This window comes from Ambystoma mexicanum, chromosome 6p (genome assembly GCF_040938575.1).
Source record: "Ambystoma mexicanum isolate Mex_15411 chromosome 6p, UKY_AmexF1_1, whole genome shotgun sequence".
Taxonomy (NCBI): Eukaryota; Metazoa; Chordata; class Amphibia; order Caudata; family Ambystomatidae; genus Ambystoma; species Ambystoma mexicanum.
This window is the reverse complement of record NC_090935.1, coordinates 1,278,112,987-1,278,135,001: the sequence shown is the minus strand read 5'-3', so window position 1 is coordinate 1,278,135,001 and position 22,015 is coordinate 1,278,112,987. Positions and strand designations below refer to the sequence as shown.

Sequence of the window (22,015 nt, the reverse complement as noted above, 5' to 3'; positions counted from 1 at the left end):
AGAGAGAGAAGTGAAGAGAGAGAGAGAGAGAGAGAGAGGGGGTGAGAGGTGAAGAGAGAGAGAGAGAGAGGTGAAGAGAGAGAGAGAGAGAGAGAGAGAGAGAGACAGAGAGAGAGAGAGAGAGAGAGAGAGAGAGAGAGAGAGAGAGAGAGAGAGAGAGAGAGAGAGAGAGAGAGAGAGAGAGAGCAGCATTTTGTAAATTTTCTTAATAGAAAGAAATTGGTTGATCCCTTCTGGGCGTACGCATCAGAGACGATGCACGCATGGCACCCAGGCTCACACTGAACTCATGCTTGTGCCTGGAAGCAGCAGTTGTTGATATATTTCCCCTCTTTGCGTTATGATCTCCATATGGCTGCCCGTGTAATGGTGTATTGAATTATAAGCAATGCAATCGCCTTAAGTCAAGGTGGCATCTGCTAAACATCCAGACGCAGAAGAGGCAGGATGGCTAACAAGTGAGGGACGCCGATGCCACAAAAGAGCTATGGTTGCTGTATGGGAAGCACGCTTCTCCAGTTTGCCCAATCGGCTGCAACAACAGCCATAATAATGAGAAGGGATATGTGAGCCCCAAAGAATTGAAAGGTTTTCTTTGGGGCTCACAGTTGGATGGCAACATTTAAAATAAATGCATTAATTGATTTTCTGACAATCCCTTAAACTCAAAGGCAACTACACTCTCAAGATGTGTAGAATTTTTATTTAAAAAAAGCAAAAGAAAATCGGGAGGATGTTTCAGAAAACATTTTAGGCTAACTCCATATTTGTCTGCTAGCTTTCGATACCACATGGCCCTTTTCCTAAGTCAGTAATACTACAACTAACACATAACCTGTATTTATGGGAAAGAAAAACGCCCTCTCCTTATCAATGTGGTCCTCTCCGCTACTCACTATGGGTACCACACCTTTGCCACTCTGCTATTCTCCAATCTCCAGCATCCTACTGCCCCCTGTCCTCTGCTCTGACCACCACCGGCTCCATGCTAAGTTGGATAGTATTGACAAACCAGCTCATCCTCCCAAACCAGCAGCCAAATACCTCCTAGTCCGTCCCATGAAATGAGTCCTGTTGACAGATTTACTGAAATGTTTAATTCTCCTACTCCAATTGATGTAGAAAACTCTCCTGAATCTCTTTTGGGCAAGTTAGAGAACAAGCTCGTCAGAACCCTTGATCAGCTTGTGCATGCCATTCACAAACCTAACCCCTTCCCATAAACGCAGTAAGTGGTATAACATTGAACTTGTTTCACTGAGATCTCACATTGAGAAAGTCCATTCCACCACGAAACAAAATGGCCTGCCTATGGCATCAACATGGATACCTTGCTACGATCAAGCATAAGAAAAAAGTCTTCTTCCATGACATTATTTCGGAATCCTCAAGCACCTCAGTTGATGTTTTAGACATGAACAGCTGAGAAACCCCATAGAAACCAAAAATGCCACACTAGGTTGCCTAAGCATAGCCAACAACCTGGCCTCCTTCTCTGTCAACAAAGTTCAGTCTGTTGAATCTACTTTTGCTACTCACAAAGGATCTCCCTCTCTCCCACACTGGAATGTGCACCTACTTGCCATTTCTCAGTCTTTATTGAAGTCTCTGCTGAAGTTGCCAAAACTGTATCCAAAATAAAGGCCTCCTCTGAGAAAGTCCAACCCTGCCCTGTGTAAACTCTAAAAGCCAATATCATGACCCTGTATCCATCATTTGCATACCTTGTTAACTAGTCTCTCTCCCAGGGCAGTTACCTCCAGTGACCGAAAAAGACCCTGGTTTCACCCACGACTGAAGAAATCCCGGCAACCTGGCCAACTACCAGCCAATTGATAACACTCAATTTTTAGGAAAGATCTTGGAGAAGATTATCTAAATTCTGTGATTGTGACCAATTTCTCCATGGCCCTTAATTCGGTTTCCGCTCCACCAGAATCCATCTTACCATTCATGAATAGTATAAGTGTAGTTTAGCTCAGTGGCAATGCGCTCGTCTCAGAAGCAAGACGATGCAGAGCAACACAGGTTCGAATCCTGGGTCTGTGTTTAGAAACCTCTTCGGTATTAAGCGCATTATAAAAACACAATTGTAATTATAATGAGAGATACATTCCTACACTCTCTAGGCAACAACTTATTCTATTGACCCATTCATCTGTGTTCAATACTGTCAATCACGTCACTCTTCTGCACCAGCTCAAAAGTTTATTTGACATCAAAAACAACGCTCTTCCCTGGATTACTTCTTTCCTGCATAGCCCAGGAAATGTATGTGTGCTTTGGCCCACCTGTTTGGCATCTTCACTTTCAGTTGCGGCTTTCCTTTATTGCTTTCCTCAAACTATCGTTTGAGGAAAGCAATAAAGGAAAGCCGCAATTATTTTATTGAGTTTTCCTTAATATAAAATTAATGACACTCAAATTGCTTTCAAGTAAGGTGACCCCGCTGCTAGCCTGCAGCTTATATCTATCACCTTCTGCCTCACCCTCATCCAGGACTGGATGCAGACAATGCTGAGATTGTCAACTTGGGATCCTCTTCACCAACGAATCTTCCTTTTTTCTGGCATCTTACAATGGTGCATGTACCGGCCCCAGTACCATTCTTCTATTGCTTCCTTGCGTTCTTCCGCCAGATTCCAAACTTGACCTAAATCATCTCATTTTGACTTGCTTTTTCTGAAGCACATATTCCCTCTCCTTGGCACTGGCCACAAAGTTGAAGTGACCAGAGCCCTGGTGCTGTCGAGTTGGGGCTACTGTAATAATGTCTGCCTTTCTAAATCTACCAGATAGACTCGTCCAAAATAAGGCAGCAAGGCTGATGTTCGGTTTATGCCAAACAATCTACACACCCCTTGCCTTAAATTCTCTCCACTGGCTGCCCAATTAAGCATGTATCATCTTCACAACCTTATGCTTCATTCACCGGGCTTACCGGAGCTACAGAACCAGCACTGTTGACGAAGAAACTCTGTAAATGACGGTTTACCATGAAATGACCGAACGAACAAAATCGAAAGTAGAAATTATCGAATTGCTTTTTTTTCTTATAATGCAGGTGTGGGGGGAGCCCCCCCCCCGCACCACCTCTCACCCCCTTACTTTACTATTACCCTTGCCCCACCCCACTCTTATATTTTACTAAAAACAACCCACACATTTCGAAATAAGTAGGTCAACAAATTCGGTCCTTTCGTTCCGTTTTCATTTATACAGAGAATTGACACCCAAGCACCTTGAAGCTGCTGTATTGTGGTATGGTGTGTGTGCCATATATTATAGGAAGAACCAACGATACAAGTGTGGATGGTGAATGAAGTTATGGTATTTTCTTATACCACTAGAAAGGCTGTAGCTAACTAGGGAGCTCGCCAGAATGGATGTGGCAAAATAGTGCCAAAGTGGAATTGAGGTGACGTGTGTCATTCAGGCTCTCCAAGAAGCATTTGGACAGCAGATCCTTAAACTCTGGGTTACTGTACGATGAAGCAGGCAGAAAGACACGTTCACGAGACACTCATTGTCCTCAGGCTATCAGGATTTCCTAAGTACTAGTCCAACAGAATTGCACCAAACCGTACATGTCACAAAATAATTCCAGCTATCAACTAACATGCCACTTATATCTAACCCAAGGGAAAATATTTCACAATTGTGGATATTCAGTATTGTGTACCCAAATCCCTGCCCTCTGATGTGCCATCCATCTGATGCACATGTTGTGGTGGGGTGGCAATCCTCCACCTTGTTCCCCCTTTGCCAGCATAACACTGTTTTTCTCAAGCACATCAAATTAGGAAAATCGTTCTTCTTAGAGTAGCTGGCTGATGGTATTTATCAAGTCTGTCTGCCATAGTAGGGGCAACCCTCATCCCCACGTGTGAATGTAGAAAAAAGCTTTCTTGTTTGCACACTTCTTTTATACAACACTTAATGCGGCACTCTGAATGCTTGTAAGTGCTTCTAATAATGCAGAATAAGCAAAGTGGAATACCATGCAATAAGGCAGGGGTCTTCAAACTGTGGTGCTGCCATACCCCCACTCCCCCGTAGGGGTCCGGCTCTGCAAAACAATAGTATGGTGACTGCTTTTAATATAAAATACAAGCAGATATAGTATTTGGCAGGTCCGGCAACATTATTTTTACTTGGGGGTGGGGGGAGCGCCTTGGCAACAATATCTTTACTCAAGGGGGGCTCTGCAGAAAAAATATGACTGCCATAAGCTGATTTTCCCAGAATCACACCATGTTGTGAAGTTGTGAGCAAGGATCCCATATAAAATCTCTTGGTTGCTCAGTCAGACACCACCATGCATGCACTATACATACACTTTTTTAAAATATGGTGTTTATTTGCTGTCATTCACGTATCTGTTCATTAAGTTACATTTGACGATGAAGTAAAGCTGCAGGGTGAATTATGGGAGAATGCTAAACATTAGGAACATGGAATGCATTCCTTCCGTATGGAATGCACTTGTCCGGGTCTGTGAAGTAGTTGCTTGCTGACAATCGGTGGTCAGATGAAAAGTGTCTTACGTCCTACTCAGAGAACCAAAGGAACTCAAGAGCACTTTAGCTTCCTCTCTTAAAGTAGAAGAAGGCAAGAGAGGGAATCCCTAGTGCAGAACCAGGGAATCTAGTGCAGAACCAGGGAATCAACAGAGAAGTCAAGTGGTCAGATCCTGTAAAACTCCAGAGCACAGCTACTGATCAACAAGTTACTCAAGACTGGGCAACCCTCCCTGACGTGTACACCTTCCCTGTCACCATCTGTACCCCTCTCTCCATGTCACTCCAAGGGTGTCTTAATACTCTATACCTGTACTTGTATACATACTATTGCACCGTTGTACTCTATGCCCGTGTTGTGTAGTGCTCAGTTACTTCATGGCTAGGTTTGCTCTATATTTAAAACCACAGGTGTCGCAAGGGGGGGAGTGGGAGGGGGTTGTAGCCTCAGGTCTTTTGGTTGTAGCCACAGATAGAATCCCAGGGGCTTCAACAAAAAGGCTAGCTAGCCCAGAGTCCCAACAGTCCCCACATTAGTGCAGCCCCAGATCTTTTCCCGACCTAGCAACACCCCTGTTTAAAACCCAGTGCATGCATATTTACGGGCATGCATTCATGCATGTACACAGTGCGCAGGCAGGCTGGACACCCACTCAGTCCCTGTCACATTACAGTTTGAATCTTGGACTGCAGAGTATGTGTCTCAGAAAGCAAGCAAGCGTGAACACCGGTACTAACATCATTGATGCAGATCCTGTAGAGCCAAGACTCTATTTCTAATTTTAAGCTCCTTTAATTCCACATTAGACTTGTGACAATTGGCATGAATCTGTCTTTCATTTCTATGTTGGGTTGGGTTCACTCTCAAGTCCTAAACACAAAGTGTGACTCTCAGGTCACTATTCGCCCAGATTAGGTTATGAAATTGGATGGATAGGACCAGTCCTGCATTAAATTGAATAGCCTCCATAGGAGCTGGATGCCCGCCCAGGAAACTCTGCATGGCCATTTGCACTTTATCTTGCAGGGTAGAGTGCTCATAATAAAAGACCTATTGTAGTTTACCAAAAATACAAGCATGGTTAAAAACCACTGAACGGGTTATCATGCCGTGTTCTTTCGAGAGAGGGGCGCCTGCTACCTTTTTTTGTATTATTGCAGTTTACCGTTGGTGGAAATTCTGTAACACCAAAACATGTTTTACATGCAAAATCCTTGATCCGAACTAGTCCTTATGTGATTAGTGGAAGTGTTATATTCATTTTATTTTATTTTTTAATTGGGATTGCTGCCACCACATGAATGAAACATGCGCGATTCAGTCTGAAATTCACGCTTAATTGCAACAAAGTCAGAGTAACAGATTTGCATCATGAATGATGGGGGGTGATGTGCAGAAATGCATTGGACATTTGCAGCACACGCTCTGCAGGTATCCCAATGGAAAATCCGTCACTATAGGTCTACAGGCGGCAGGGGATGAAAGACCACTTGTGACAACATAATTATAAATTAAATCTTGAATGAAAGGCAGTCTCTTTGATCCTCATTTACCTCATTACAGTAATTTAAAACATAATGGGCCACATTACGGTGCAGGAAATCTGGCACTAACTGAACGACTGCCTCTTTTTTTCCCACGCTGCAAAACCTATAATAAGGACCAATGCTTGGAAATTCAGACCCTGGATGCCCAAGAACTTCTTTCAATTCTACACTCACTGTGCACACAGCCTATCGAAACCACGTGATCCATTCAGGAGTGACATTCATACAGGATGGAAGCCACACCAATGAGCGGCAGCTCTTCCATTACACGCAGACTACTCACCTGGACGTTCTATTACACATTGATTTATGCTTAACCACCCACGGTTCCCCAAGTATGCAAGGCCAAGTACTACCATGCAAACAACAGCATAGTGTGTTCTGCTGCTGTGGAGAAGCAGTTAAGTTGTGGTGATCAGAGAGACACTGTTTATCCATTGAGTACAATATTCCTTGGTGTGTACAGCAAACTACAACCCATTATGTCACCCTTCATCGCTATACCTTCAATCATTTTGACACATAGGGCCTCATTACGAGGCTTGCGCTCCCGTAATGAAGGGTGCCTATACGGGACTGGCACCCTTCATTACGGGATGCGCAATTGCGAGGTTCCCTTTGCGGGACACTGTAAGGACCCCTGGTAAAACCAGGCGTCCTTTCTGGGTCCCGTGAGGGGAAGAGGGAGCTGATAACAGGCCATTTGTAATGTGCCCGTAATTACCTCTCTCCCCATTCCCATTGAGCCCTATGGGGGCTCAAATGGGAATGGGGAATGGTTCCTCTGTTCCAGGAGGAATTACCGGGTCCTCCTATGTCGGAATGAACCAGTAAGTCCTCATTGCAGGAACCCGGTACTGGAGCCCGGTATGGAGGCAGCCATGGCGCTAATAGCACCATGTCTACCTCCATACTCCTAATGAGGCCCAATATGAATTGCATTACATTGATACTCCTTGAGAACATGAATTAGCTGTGCCCGCCTACACTGTGTGGCCTCATTCTAATATTGAAGCGAAGGTGGGTCACACTGTGAGGAAATCCAGGCCGGCTTGGGGGGCTTGCGAGATCACATTTGTCTTCACTAAATAATTTGAATTCAACGCTGGTATTTTACAAATTCAAATCGGAAACTGCGCTTCCTCTGAATTTGTTACTTCAGTTTGGAGTTAAGGGAGCTATGCAACATTCATTCGGCAGGGTTTAATATGCTGCATACCTGTTAGAAAAGTGTCAAATAGAGAGAAAAGTGATAAGATTGGCATGTGTTTTCCCTTGAACAGGATGAATATTTGAACAGTAAATCTTTCCTGAAATGTGGCTAATGTCCCTCAGCTCTGTGTGCTTGTTCTAGATTGGGCGCTACCACTGTGTTCTTTTTTGCACTTTGATTAACCATTTACTTGATGTTGTTCTCCTGTTCTTCCCCCCCGTGTTCCCGCAGCTTCTGAAGGAGCTGTCTCGTCGGCGCCGGAGCGCTCGTTTGAGGCGAGACGTCGAGCTGAAGCCATACATTGCTGCTCACTTCAAAGTTCTTCCGACTGAGTTCACCCTGGGCGATCAGAAGCCGTACGGGCGCTTTCAAAACAAGCAGCTCCAAAGTGGGCAAGAATATGTCTTCTTCGTTTTAGCCGTAATGGAAAATTCAGAGTCGGTAGGTTTTATTTTGTGGAGCAGTGTTGCTGATTTGGCTGTACAGGTCTTTCTGCCTAGGTTCTTAAATAAGAGTTCCATTAACGATGGGAAGAATGTATCTGTAAATATCGTATGTCTGTAAATATGCTGCCAAACCTATGTTATCTATTGTTGCCTGTGGTAAACCCTGCAATGTGTTTTATCTGCTCTCCAGCGCTCAGATACCTAAGGGTTTGGCGCGCGCTACAAATGTTAAATAAATAAATAAATAAATAAATAAATAAATAAAAATGGACATTAAACATGTCTAAAGAATGTGGATAGAGATAACGTGTCCCCTAAATGAGACACACTCACTGTCACAGTTTTTAAAGCAATGGCCCTCATTACGATACTGGCGCTAAACCATGGCGCTATTAGCACCATGGTTGGTGCCGGTATCGTAAGAGTCTGCCAATGTTCAATGGGGAATTACCACCCCATTCCACAGTTGGCGGGGCTGTAATTCCCCATTGAACATTGGCCCTTCCCCATTCCCATTTTTGCCCCGTAGGGCTCAAATGGGACTGGGGAAGGCGCTAAGTACGGTACCGCAAATTGCGGTACCGTACTTAGCACCAAGGTCCCTTTGCGGGTCCCTACTTTAACGGCTGGTCTAGACCAGCCGTTCAGGTCGGGTCCCGCAAAGGTACCTCGTAGTAAGGCGCTAAGTGTTTAACGGCGCCGCAGCCTTTTACGGCGCCGTTAAACACTTATCGCCAGGGTCCTAATGAGGGCCAATATATTTTAATGTAAATCCAATGCTTTTTACATAGGGACTAATAGCTCTGACTTGTTTCTAGTACACGTATGGGGCTCCTCAAACTTGCTCGTGTTTCAAATGCATTGTTTTAGAGTTACAGTAAATTGCACTGACTAGTGGCATCCTCCTTTCCCTTCCCCTAACATTTCAAAGATTACCTGGGGCTGGCTCTTTTTAATCTTATTTTTCTTCTTCCAATTTCATGCGTTATCTGCTACACGTAATGCCAGGCTTCTCAAAAATGAGCTTCATCATTTCTTTTCCTGTGGCTTTTCCTAAGACTCCCAGCTAATCTGTCGCGGAGCATCTTAATGGACGGCTCTCAACAGTAACTGTAGGGTATGGCTCACCTTCCATTATCGCCGCTCGGCTCCGGTGCAAATCATAGGGCTTGCCGTGCAAGATCTCTGCAGCATTTACCGATCCGTGAACTTCTCAGCAGTGTCTTTCAAGTTGCATAGCAGGAGGAAATGTCACTGCATTGTCCAATGATTGCTACCAAAATATAATATATTTTTTTTTTACCCAAACTGTATATCTCCAGAAAGAGCAATTTTAATGAATTGCATTTACATTAATCAATAACATTTGAAAGGACACTATCTGATAAACGTGGGAGCAATACAGCAACATGTTTCGCACTGTTGTCCTCTTATGTGTGTTTTCTATTCTGCGTGCTCACTTCCCCATTAAGACTACATTCATTAGAACTCAGTCAGTAGGGAAGGGTTCTGCAACTTGGGCCTCTCCAAATGTTTCGGAGTTACGACTCCCATGATCTGCCTTCATTGACTAGGCAGGCTAAGGTGATGGAAATTATGGTCCAAAACATCTGCAGAGCCAATGGTTGCTGACCCAAGGTATAGGTTATCTTTCTGGCAACTGCAGAACCCCACATAGGTTCACTAATTATGAACCCCATGTTAACCCCATGGCGCTGTCCACTAAAACATGGGGACACAGATTCATCAGACATTTTAGCCAATTGTATCGTATCCTTATTAAAGTTTACAGACTGCAATTTGCATACATCCCTTGCTTGTGTATTTACTGCATTCTGCTGGCATCGCTATGTGGCAATGTGTTTATATTTATAACTAAGCATGGCATGTTTGGCATGACACGTTGCATGAAAAATCAAATCTTATAAGTTGAGAGGCATTGACAAAGGATAAAAGCAGAACACGTGGTGTTCAAATAAAAGAAGCTAAAGGCCTTCCTTCAGGCCTTACCTTAAACGTCATACAATGCATTACATGTTTTGTCATTTGGCTTCTCGTAGCAACAATATACCTCTTTCAAAATTGGCACACAAGTTGTATCCATGACAAGATTCATCCTTCTAATTCGTAATTGAAGGAAACTATTTCTAAAGTCAAGTTGTGTTTTTATCTGCATTCTCTCATGTAGCTCACCAAGGGAGACTTATGCATTGCCCTGTCTAGGGTTCTGCAGTGCCTTGCCTGGCCCACCTTCCTGTAATTAGATGGACGAGACTTCCTATTGTGTTACCCAGAGCAGTTAATCCCTGCTTTGGAATAAAGGAAGGTGTTTTACAAAGAAAATAATTCCATATCAGACTAGTGTTGAGGCCAAAGCCTCTGGGGGACTGTCATCCTTTGTTTAGCGCACACTAGAACCGCCTCTGCATGGAAAGGGCTATGAAGAGCTTAGACGCACAGACAATTCTGTGATGCAATACACATGGAATTTTCCTGTGTTACTCTCTGGCCACTGATGGTCTAGGGGGAGAGTGTATACCTTTGCCCTCATCGGTGTGGCCGTACATGTGATCTGTCTGCAGGGAGCCGACTGTCAAGACGTCCTGAGGTGCAGTTCCTTTTTCTCTGGGGTTCAGCAGGGTGTGCACACAACAGAACTCAAAGACGCCATGAGAATATGCCCAGAGGGACTCTGTAGAAATGCAACCCCAGTCTATGAGTCGAATTCCCGAAGGAATGTGATTTGATGTGCAGCGTTCCCTGCGACAGTATCCCCCGTTAAAAGCCAGACCAAGGGTGAAAGTAAAGTTCTGACAGATAGAGCACTGATGGCATTTCTAAGCCCCAAATAGAAATATGCATAATGTGCTGGTCTAGCATAAGCAGTTTAGATAAACGGGTCTTATTTCAATTGATAACACGATAGTTTATCTTTCCAACAGGTAATCCCTTTCCTGATCCTGTCAGAATGGTGATTTGGGTCATGAAAGTCTCTTATGACGGCTCAGGGAAATTCCCTTCATTTCCAGATTCAGGATCTAAGCATTCAGATCTATCTTTTCCGTAAAGTCTCTTGTAAACACTTCAGACTTATTTCTCTACAGAACTTTATGAAACACTCTATAACCATGCTTCCCCCCAATGCAGTGTTGGAGCGTTTCGTTGCTCGCTGTGTGTCTTAGATACTTTGGTACTGTGACTACAATTCCCAGATGTGAATGTCTGAGCTTTCCTTCTCCTACACCCCTGATTAGGTAATTTAGTATTTGAAATACAATTCCCAAAATGTAGTGCCCGAGTTCTCTCTCACAGTCTGTATTAAACAAAATAAGCACATTGCATTCCATGGGTTAGTTGAGGAGCTTGGAAAAAGTGTAAAAGTGGTCAATTCACAAATACCTCTCATTTATGACAGAAATAGGTAGCAAGCTCTATTTGGCCAGGGTCCAGCATATTAGAGCATGAAGAATCTTGCCATGTGTTAGTTCTCTAACTCTTGACTAGCTGCTAAGACTGCATGCTGGGGAAAGATGACATGGACATATAAGTATGTGGGTATGATAATTTGTGTGTGGAGATCAATACGCATATTATTGTATTCTGGACATGATATGCCATATACTACCATCCAGTCATTGGCCTGGCGTATAAAACAATATTTACATTTACTTACAAAATAAAAAAGGGGCATTGACGGGGGCAGTCCTGACACAGTATCCTAACACCACACGCACTGGTGTCCATGTTGCTGAGGAAGTCAATGCTTGAAGCCTCATCTTTATCTGAACACAATACATCAATGTTAGTGTGACAGGAATGCCCATGTTGACACCAGTGCTTAATTTGTAAAAAAAAAAAAAAAAAAGAAAAGTGCCAGGGACCAAATATTTTCTAAGACTCCTGTGACACTGTGGATGGACAGATCCCTACCACTTCTGGTTTCACCCATAGCTGCTTCCCACAGTGTTGAGATATTTGGGGTTACACTACAGCTCGCACCTGCTCTTTGTGGTTGATGGATGCACTGACTTTCACCACTTCATAATTAAAGTGTGTCTGATACAATAAGTGCCAGGGCTCATGAATAAGTGTCAGGGCTGAGCCCTGGCAAACACCCCCTCAAATTGAGCACTGGTCAGCACCTTATTTTAATGTAAATAACTTGTAATACACTGGACAAACGAAACAGCGCAGTCTAAGCAAAGAATGTCACTCTATATTCTAAGTGATTTCAATCAGGCACACACCTAAGTCTCACCCAGCATGTAGTGTGCAAATGAAACACTTTTTTATTTTGGTCTATAAATTCAATAATCTGAATAGGATGCCACTCGTATCACACCCTTCTCAAAATGCAATGGGCACACTGAACCAGGAATCAGCCTAGTTTGCAACAGTAAGTATTTATTTATTTAGAATTTAAAATCATAATATATTTTTAATAGGTAACAACAATCACCAATGGGTGACAAGAACAATGAATAATATCTTTAATGCACTGGGAAGCAGGTAATGAACACACAAAAAATGCATCACAGAAAATAATACTTTTGGGTTGATTTGGAACAGATAGCACTGTGGTTAGAGTTTCCCCCTGCAACACCCCTCAACCCACCAATAGGCCATTTAAATAGATGTGAGGAGAGAGCAGGTACTCTGGAATAATACCGAACAAACAGAATATCATTCCCACCTTCTCCCCTTAAACACAAGAGAAAAACGGAATTGACTTTTCACTGTCGGATGGCTATGAACGTGGCTGAGCAAAAGCACTAAATGTGGTCAAAAATGCTTAAATTATTATAACTTTCTACGGGAGCTGCTTTGAAGGGATGCAAGCAAGCAAAAGCAATGATTTAATCAAAAGAAACATTTGGAATCTGAAAAGCAAAGTGGGAAATAATTCAAAGGCAATTCACACCTGTAAAACCTTTGCAAAACGTACATTTGTGGCAAACCTTTACTTATGCGATTTTTGATATAACGGGTCAACTGCACAGTTTCGCATTCCGGTTTCAGGTTGTGGATGTAGCTAAGGATGTTAGGTATCAGGGGGAATTTAATTTCTATCTGTAACAATGAGGGAGTTATGGAGGTTTTAGTGAGAGATGTTTTTTTCGGAAATAAAGACACGAATTTGGAAAAAAACTTCAGCTCAAAACCATAAAATATAGCTTATGCTCCTACTCAAGACTAGAGCATGCAGACTAGACAACAAGGTTGGGCCGCAGTAAGCTCTGAGACTGATTCATGACTTCAGTAACAGATCCCCAGCACCTTCCCCGGCGGAACCAGTCCACACACTCAAAGTGGGATTTTTGGATGAGAGTTACACAAATAAAAATGACTATGAAAATGATGCTTTAGCAAATAGACAGAATAAGATAGCACTAAAGATTTTGACACTGTTACTGGCTATGAAAGTAAGAGTAGTTCAGAGATTGGAGTGGAACAAGATCAGGCAAGGTATTAAATAGTTCTCTAGCATCCTATTAATACTCACAATCCACTGGGATTTAAGATTTTGGGTCCGTCAAGATTCTGGTCAATGGATCGGCTCCTACAGGGAAAGACAGCACATCAGGCGCGGGACTGGATCAGCTAGGCCGGTCAACGGAACTACACAGGATCTGCCCTTCTTGTTTCTGGATATTTCAATTCAGTGGGATTGCAAGTTTATCACGCAAGCATTTATGGTAGCAAGCCAGATAGTTTCAGGATGCATCACTAAACCACAGCGCTCCACTGGGTTGTAAGGATTAGTTCAGGATTAATTGAGGCCTAGCTGAAAATGGTTCAGCTACTGCTTGGCCTGGTGATTGGCATCTAGATCTGGAAGGATGTTGAAAGCTGGATGTTGAATGCTGGAATCTGAAGAGAGCGTCTCTGTGTGTTGTCAACTGTCTCTATTTATCCTTTCCAATGACATCACAAAAATGGGTTTATGGGCCGGCTTAACTAAGCTTGCCCCTGTGAACTGGGATTGGATCAGAGCCTCATCTCCGCCTTGCACACGAGTGATTGGATCAAGGACAGATGATGTCACGTTTATGGTTTGGTTTTTACAATCCTTAGAAACCTCCCCTTGCCACTAGTATCAACATCGAATTGTGTCCTAAATACATATTTACACATTTGTAACCTCTATGAAATCACATACAAGGATTGCATATTTTATAGAGTATCTGTTCCTCAAAACCCCACAGCTGTGAGATCTTGTTTCGTCTTCTGCAGCATTTTGTCCATTTCTCTATGAAAACATTTTCCAAACCTTCTCCAAATGTATACCAATATGTGTGTTTACCATAGGAATGTGTGTGCAAAGTTTAACAATTATTGCCTAAATACAGTTCCCATAAAACCACATATATTGCCATTCCTGTTCAGAATATGCTACACAGTGCAACCACGTTTTGAAATTTAGGGCCAAAAATTAGAGTAACAAATCTGCCCGTTTTATATTCTTCACCATTTCTGATAGCGAGTTATACGTCTCTAAATAATGTTCATTACATATTCTTAGCAGCAAATGGTCCACCTTTGGTCTGTCTCTGGAGCAAGGAGTAGCCCCCACCTTTTTGGGATTTCCTTTTGCAGGCCTAGTTTACAACCCTTTCACACGTCCATTTCCTGGCCTGGAGAATCTGCCATTGATCAGTCCTTGGGAGCAGACACAAGTCTGTCCTACCCCACAATTATCATATGTCAGTGAGCATCTGCTGAGAGGAATGCCCTCCCATTGGGTGGAAACCTGTTTTTCAACTTCTTGCAGGCCCAACCAGCCTAAGTTAAAATTTCATTTCTTAACTTGAAATCCAGCACAAAACAAATGTGTTGCATCAGGTGACATAGATAAATTACATTCTTAGCTTTAAACCTGTGGGATCAAAACAACTGAGATCCATGTTCCTTTCAGCAACAGTCCTTTTATATTTGCTAATCTGGCAGATCTTTAGTTTCAGACAATTTTAAAGTTTATAATCCGGAAAGCCCAGTGTGGCTGCACACAGATTTTTGACAAGAACTGTCATCCACAGGCAATCCAGTCTTGCTGAGAAAATGTTTTGGCCTTAACATTTAAGGACTTTGTAAATTCACAGTGCTTCATTAGATTAAATGAATGTTAGTGCCAAGCAAGATTTTGAGTGTTGGACAGAGTTTTGTACAGGCGTTTCTGAAGTTTCAGCAGCAAAGTAAATATCATTTACAGGTGAATTTTGGAGTTTCACTGGCACTTTTTCTGCAGCTTGTGCTCTATTCCACCACACATGCACCATGGGTGGCAGTTTGTGCTGCCATCTTTTTGTGTGTTGAAAAATGTGGTTTTGGAGGTTTTGGCACACACAAGGGTTTTGCTGCCATTTTGCTGTTTTGCGCACCATAGATAGCAGAGTGAGGCTGCATAGTATAGCAGAGTGGGTCAATACATCCCACAATATGCAAGGCTCAAAAAGACTACTACTGGTTAAGTACCGGCTGCCATATTAACCATCCTTAAAAGTGGAAGTTTCACTTGTTACAGACCTAACTTTTATTATCTCATAATGCTCAATTAAACAACATCATGTTGGGTGGTTGAAGATTATTAAAGTAGGGTCTGGAGTTTAAGAGAATGAAACAAAATCAAAATATCTTTGATAATACAAAACACCAAAATATGCCTCCTAAATGGGGGAATTTAATTAGTTGTGAATGAGCTGTATTCTGCTCACTACATATTTGTTCTCTTTAGTTAACTAAAAAGATTCTGATTGTTGTTCACATTGTGTAATTATTGACATTGGGCCTGATTACAAGTTTGTTGATATTACCTTTGTTAGTACTGCTAAATGAAATTGCGGATACTGGATGCAGTAAACAGGCAGTAACTTGAATGCTCTGCTTTATTCTGAGTCATGCATACCCTTCAGTTATTCCCCGTTTTGGAATCCCATGCAAATCCATGGGGAAATGCCATATTGCTGCATGCAGGATTACCGCATGTTGCAATATTAAACTTGGCAGTGCTTTTTGCAGAGAAAAATGTCCTGCAGCCAAAAGCATGTGTACATGAAGTGCATCCGTAATGAAACTCATAGTTTGATGGAGCGTTAAAACATGAGGTATTCCGACATACTGCATATTTTATCGCTCCTGCCAAACCATTATTCAGCCCCATTTGGAGAAAACTGATGAATTGCCGTCATTTTTGAAATTTCAGATACTGTAGTTTATCCACACGTTTTATCATTCAGACAACATTGTTTTTTATTTTTATTTTTTTAATTTACATTGTGAACAATGTCTTTATTGTGCACAGATTTATAGAATACTGACAATATATTCTTTTGAATAAACATATGTTAATTGACATGTTTTACTATGACTATGATTCTCAGAATTCAGCGTATGAGCTCTCTCCTTCTCTCACAATGTTTATGGGACACTGTGATACGTAGACTACAATTCCCAGAATTCAGCGTGTGAGCTATTGTTCTCTGTTGTACCTTATTGGACACTCGAGTACTTTAAACCAACATGCCCACAAATCAGTGTGCAAGCTCTCCTCTCACAATTGTTATTGGACACTATTGTACTCTGATCACATTTTTCAACATACATTATCAAACCCAACTCATGTAGTTCTCCTGAATTCAGCCTATTTGTGGAGAGTCCTATGTCCGTTTCAGTCAGCTCCCATTGGTATCCTGGTCATGTGCTCCTCCTCATGCTCATATTTTCAAGGAATCTCAATTTCAGACCTTCTACAGTCATCTAAGTGCTGGCAGCCATCTTGGATTTCTTTACCATTTCTCTCTGGAGATGTTTGGTAAGAGATCATTGTTTCCTCTTCTGGTTAAGCAAAGTTTACTGCCTGTGTTCGTACTTGCAGCAGTGCTTGCACGCAATAGATAAGCACCTTTTTGTGACTATTTGTGATGCTATAGATAAGCACTTTTTCACAATATTTAGCATAAGAAGTCTTATTAGTTTCTTATTTCCACCTCCAAAATAGAGGTTTAAATGTAAGCATTCCATATAGTGATTAGTTATTTTAAGACAGTTCACTGAAAATGTATACAGTCAACCAATGTGGGTAGGCGACTGACCTCTGCACTCTACCCTCCTTGGTTCAGTTGACTAATGCATTTATAATTGTCACAAACTAGATCTGCATGGATGTCCTCTAGTTATTAATGGATGAGTAGATGTGGGTCTCTACTCCCTGCAGCCTTTCCTTCTATCCTCCTTCATGCACATTCCCTGTTGTGAATCAGACATGTGTAGGCAGGCCAAAGACGCTTCACAATGGGAGCCACACATTGCACCTCGTGGTTTGCCACATTTGGCTCTTGTAGTGTTTTTATAGGGGTTCTCAGATGGAGGAGAACATGGGATGGGAAAGATATCAAGGTGTGTGCTATGTAGATTGTCCATGCAGTTCCTTAGTTTTGCTTCATTTACAGTATTTCCTTACAGAAATGTAGCTTTTTCACTATCCACTTAACTAACAGAGCTCTATCACTTTATCTCACGACAGATGATGTACGCAACTAGCCCATACTCTGATCCAGTTGTGTCAATGGATCTTGACCCTCAACCAATTACCGATGAGGAGGAAGGGCTGATCTGGGTCGTTGGGCCAGTCCTTGCCGTGGTATTCATCATCTGCATCGTCATAGCTATTCTGCTTTACAAAAGGTAAGCTTCATTTCAGCTGGTCTGCTGCACTTGATGTAGATTCAGAGCTGGTTAGTACATCGCTGTCAAGGAAGGACATAGACCTTGCAATTTTCCTCAAGCATCTTACATGAGGGATCTCATAGATGGGCCCTACTGTACACTGAATGTTGGATGATGGCAGGATGCCAGATAATAGCTCTAAATTGAAGCGTCCAGTTGCAGCAAGGACACACACAAGGTATTGAATGTGAATCATGATGTAAAGTCCTTAAAATTCCCTTCTTCTATTCCTCTTTCCATATTTTTCAAAGAGCAATGTTTGTATAGCTTGGTCACACACAGGTGCAGTACAAATTATTGTCTTGTATTTTAAAAACTATTCCACAATTACATATTCAGGTTTTGTGTCTTCACAGCCACTCAAAAGGTTCCCGTGGAATATTGTATAACACAAGATAAATGTCTGCTTTCTTCCTGATGAGAGTCTAGCAAACGAAATGTCTTCCAGGCCGTCATCTCTCACCATCCTTCCACCCCCCACAACCCCCTGCAAATGTCTGTGGCCTAAACATCTGAAGTCGAGTGCAGAAGCCTGAAGGCTCGCGAAGGAGAGCCGCTCTGCTCAGAAGTAAAGAACAGGCCCCAGGCCACAGCTATCTTAATGCAATATATTTATAAACGCGGCCTTTGGGGTCGCAATCATACGACGGTCTGTTACGTGCAGATGTTAGACCCCCGGAAGGCGTCTGTCAGCACATTTAGTGCTGTCTAAGCTGATTTAATTGACGAAGAACCACGAATCTAATAACTGTACTTAAGGGACTCGTTTTATTTATTTATATGACGATATGCCCAATTCCACTCAAAAAACGTAGAAAAACAAGAATTTATTTTGTTGATAGACGTGTATTACACTCTTAGGTTTTTTGCCAGGTGCATAGTGACTTTTCACTGCCCTTGTCCAAATCTCTGGTCCGTTGTTCTTTTTAAAGGACTTTTTTTTAATCACATATAGCATAGAAGAAAAACATGCTTTCTTATTTTCAATGCTGCTTAAAATAAATATCTGAAATATCACTGTCAGGGATTTCCAAGTCCCTGCTTCCCTCCTTCAAATAGAATAGTCAGACATGTTTGGGTGCCGCTGTAGCCGGTGGTTACTTTAAAATCAAGTGTGTTTAGAATTACGTGCACTCTAAAATAGCTGTTAGACACTTTGCTTTGGCTTAATTGGAATATGTACAAGATTATGCTTTGTTAAGCATTCTTATTTTTTTTAAACGAACAAAGACCATTAGTTTAATAATATTCTTGCATTCTGAAAAATCCATGCAAGTTTACATTTGTGCAATATGCTTGCGTTGTATACATATGTCATCCCCAATGACCAAGTTGAAGACTATACACTCTGCATTTTAGGCATTGTTTCCATCTAGTGTGCAAGGAGTGCCTGCGGTGCATTCACGTTTCATGTTGACTCGTCTTGAAAATAACTTAGACCAAATAACTACAGTGTGTTCCATCTAAATGAGTCCCCAATGCAGGGGCTGATTCACAGAGTAACTCTGACTCCTCCCTGACTTAAATCCTTCTTCTCCTATGCAGGCTTCCTAGAAGAAAGACAGAATTACTAATGGCGACGTCTTTGTTAATCAAATAGCTCTTGTCAGGAGTAAGTCAACGGCAAGTCAGAGTAACTTTTGTGAATCGCCATATAGCCTTTTTCTCTCTTCTCTCGGAAAGCAAAAACAGAAAGACAGATATGGTGTTGTCGCTACAATCACGTTTGCACCAGGCCTTGGTGGTTTTAGTAGGTAACATCGTCCATTCACCTACTGCCGTAGTCACTATTATTTGCCAAAAGAGCCTGTTTAGGTCTGTCATCTTAAAGTAAAATATACTCATTATTTCAGTAATGTTCGGCAAAGGAGTTGCATGTTTTCAAATGTTCCACTGAACTAAGGAGAATAAGAGATTGTGGTGAGACAGCTCCGGAAAAAAGGTTTTGGTAGAGTAGAGTCCTTGAAAATATTGCAAATAATGGCATGTACAGTAGCCTGCGGACTACAGTCACATGGAAATATCTCAGAATCAGATGTTAACAGTTGTGAATAGCCCCCAGTGAGACGAAAACTGTGTTCAGGTGCTCATAAATTTTACTCATACATTTTCATGCAAGGAAACTGGGGGAATCTGGCAGAAAGGCAAAATGGTCACTCCCAATGGTTGTCCTTCCTTGCCTACTGGCAGCTGGTGGTGTACGGGCCTTATGCATCATCAGCTGAAACTAACAAGGTGCCTTTCTGTTACCTTTACCATCATACCACAAAGAGGGGTAGGACTTAGGTGGAGGGATTGTTTTGTCCTATTTTGTGTTTAGTTATGTGAGTAGCAGCTGGGGAAAGTTCCCCCCAATATGCTGTAATTTGATCTCTGGTTCATTTGTTCAAGATATGGTGAATTCTGTTATTTGATAAACCTCCTTTGCAGTACAGGCATTTACCTCTATATCACCTAAACTGTGCATACATTGTGGGACTTCACTATCAAATAACTATCATTTGATTATCGACATGTGTCGTCTTCATGCTTTTGTATCTTAGCACTTATAGACTACACACTGTGAAGATTGAACATTAGGAAGTTATGCGTTGCAAAGGTATTAGATTTCATGGTCACCTTTTCACCCTGACTGAGGCAATAAACAGAAAAATGCTAGTGCCATTCTGAGATCATATTACAACATGCTATGTGGTATATTCTTCTTGTTCGCCAAGTAAACATTCTGTGGGGTCAGCAAAGTCCACCTTGAGAGTCAACAATTCCCAGTACATAATTTGGAGAGCTCCTAAACTCAAAACTCTTTTAACCCTAACGTTCCAAATGTGTCCTTTTCTTATCTGACGGTTTTTCGGTTGTATTACTTTTTGCGAAGGAAGTGCACTCTGTAATGCTGGTCATTAAAGGGATGGTCTAGTAAAAATTTTTATTTAAAAAATAGATAGGCCACATAAAAAAAAAATACTAGCATCCTCCGTTTTAAAACTTCCTATGTAAAATTTTGAGTTATTCAAGCTCAAAATTCGAAAAAGCAAGCACAGGGGCGCAGCCATTTTGTGAAATGGAGGCCCTCCTGTGCTGGCTTTTGCTTTTGCGGCACTAATGAAGGAAAAGCCAGCCAGCTGTAGTAAACAAAGTCTACCGCTGGGTGGCTTTCCCTTCATTAGTGCCGGGACTCGGAGGACGCGGACCGGAGACCAGAGCAGGAAAGCTGCAGCTGAATCTCGGTAAGTGCTATTTATTTTTTTTACAAAAAATAAGCACTAGCTGCGTTTTTTTTTCTAAGTTTTCCGGGCTGGCGGAGCCCCAATGCTAAATGCTGCGTTGTCTGCCTAAATCTGCTTTTCCATTTGGGGCTTTCAGGCTCCCCGTGGGGAGCCCGAGAGCCCCAAATGGAAAAGCAGATTCAGGCAGACACAACGCGGTTGTTTTCCGCAATGCCGCGTTGTGTCTGCCTGAATCTGCTTTTCTTTGGAATTTAAATTTTTATTTTCACAGTAAGCAAACATAAATAAATGAACAGCAGTCCATGAAATTCACACATATCAACCAAGTGAAAGCAAAGTAATCAATTCGCCATAAACAATCCAAACATCATATAAACATCAAAAATAGAACAAGAAGGAAGAAAGGAAAAGAAGAAAAAGAAAAAGAAAAAGAAAAGGAAGAAAGAGAATAAGAGCCTAGGAGTAGAAGACATAAACCAAAAATTTCAATGCAAAATACTATACCTCAGACAAAAGGGCATTACAAAAACCATCACACAAACTATAGGTATTATACAGATTATGAGTGTTCAAGGGTAAGTACATAATACCCCAGATCAAAGATCAGGTTTATCCATATGCCTCAAGAAAGCAGCTCCAAATGTCCCAAAATTTTCAATGTCACCAGTGAGTTTGTAAATGGCTTTTTCATACGTTGAAACAGTAAGTAGCTCCTCCACCCAGTCATCAATGTTAAATGAAGTACTTGATTTCCATGACCTCAATATGAATTTTTTAGCAACCATGCATGCACGAAGCAACCAAACTCTCTTACCAAAGTCAATTTCCTCCAGAGAAGAGTCATCACCCAAAATCAGTAATGAAGCATTCATGGGGATTGTGACATCCAAGACAAGACTCAACCTCTCCCGAACCTTATCCCAGAATTGCATCGTCTTGGGACAGGACCAAATCAAATGACCCAGAGATCCTCTCGAACATTTACACTTCCAGCAAAGATTGTTGTCTAAAAGTCGTCTCCTGAATAGTTTCTCCGGCGTCCAATAGGCCCTGAACAACAACTTAGTTTGAGAAGCTCTGAGGGACCAATCCAAACTTACCAAACAAGTGTTTTCACAGCACCTCCTCCAACATCTGAAGTTAACATCTTCCCCCAATTCCTCCGCCCAAATTGCAGGCAATCTCGGATCACCCTTCCGAGTAGCTTTTATAATTCCATACATGGTAGAAGCAGGGTGTGAGGCACTCAAGCATACAGATAGAGCTGTCCAAGCAGGACTCTGACCAGTCAATTGTGGCATCTCAACACAAGCTGAAATAATAATCTTCAGTTTCCTA

General features: G+C 42.0%; 1 protein-coding gene across 22 annotated transcripts in view; it reads left to right on the top strand.

Annotated features, from left to right (window-relative positions):
* The window catches only part of PTPRD (protein tyrosine phosphatase receptor type D), a 4,803,934-nt gene that overhangs the window by 4,452,583 nt on the left and 329,336 nt on the right, over positions 1–22,015 (top strand). For all 22 annotated transcript variants that reach the window (XM_069625937.1, XM_069625939.1, XM_069625938.1 and 19 more), the window contains 2 exons: positions 7,513–7,722; positions 17,248–17,408. In XM_069625937.1, coding sequence (XP_069482038.1) covers positions 7,513–7,722; positions 17,248–17,408 — 371 coding nt within the window. The remainder of the gene's footprint in view (positions 1–7,512; positions 7,723–17,247; positions 17,409–22,015) is intronic.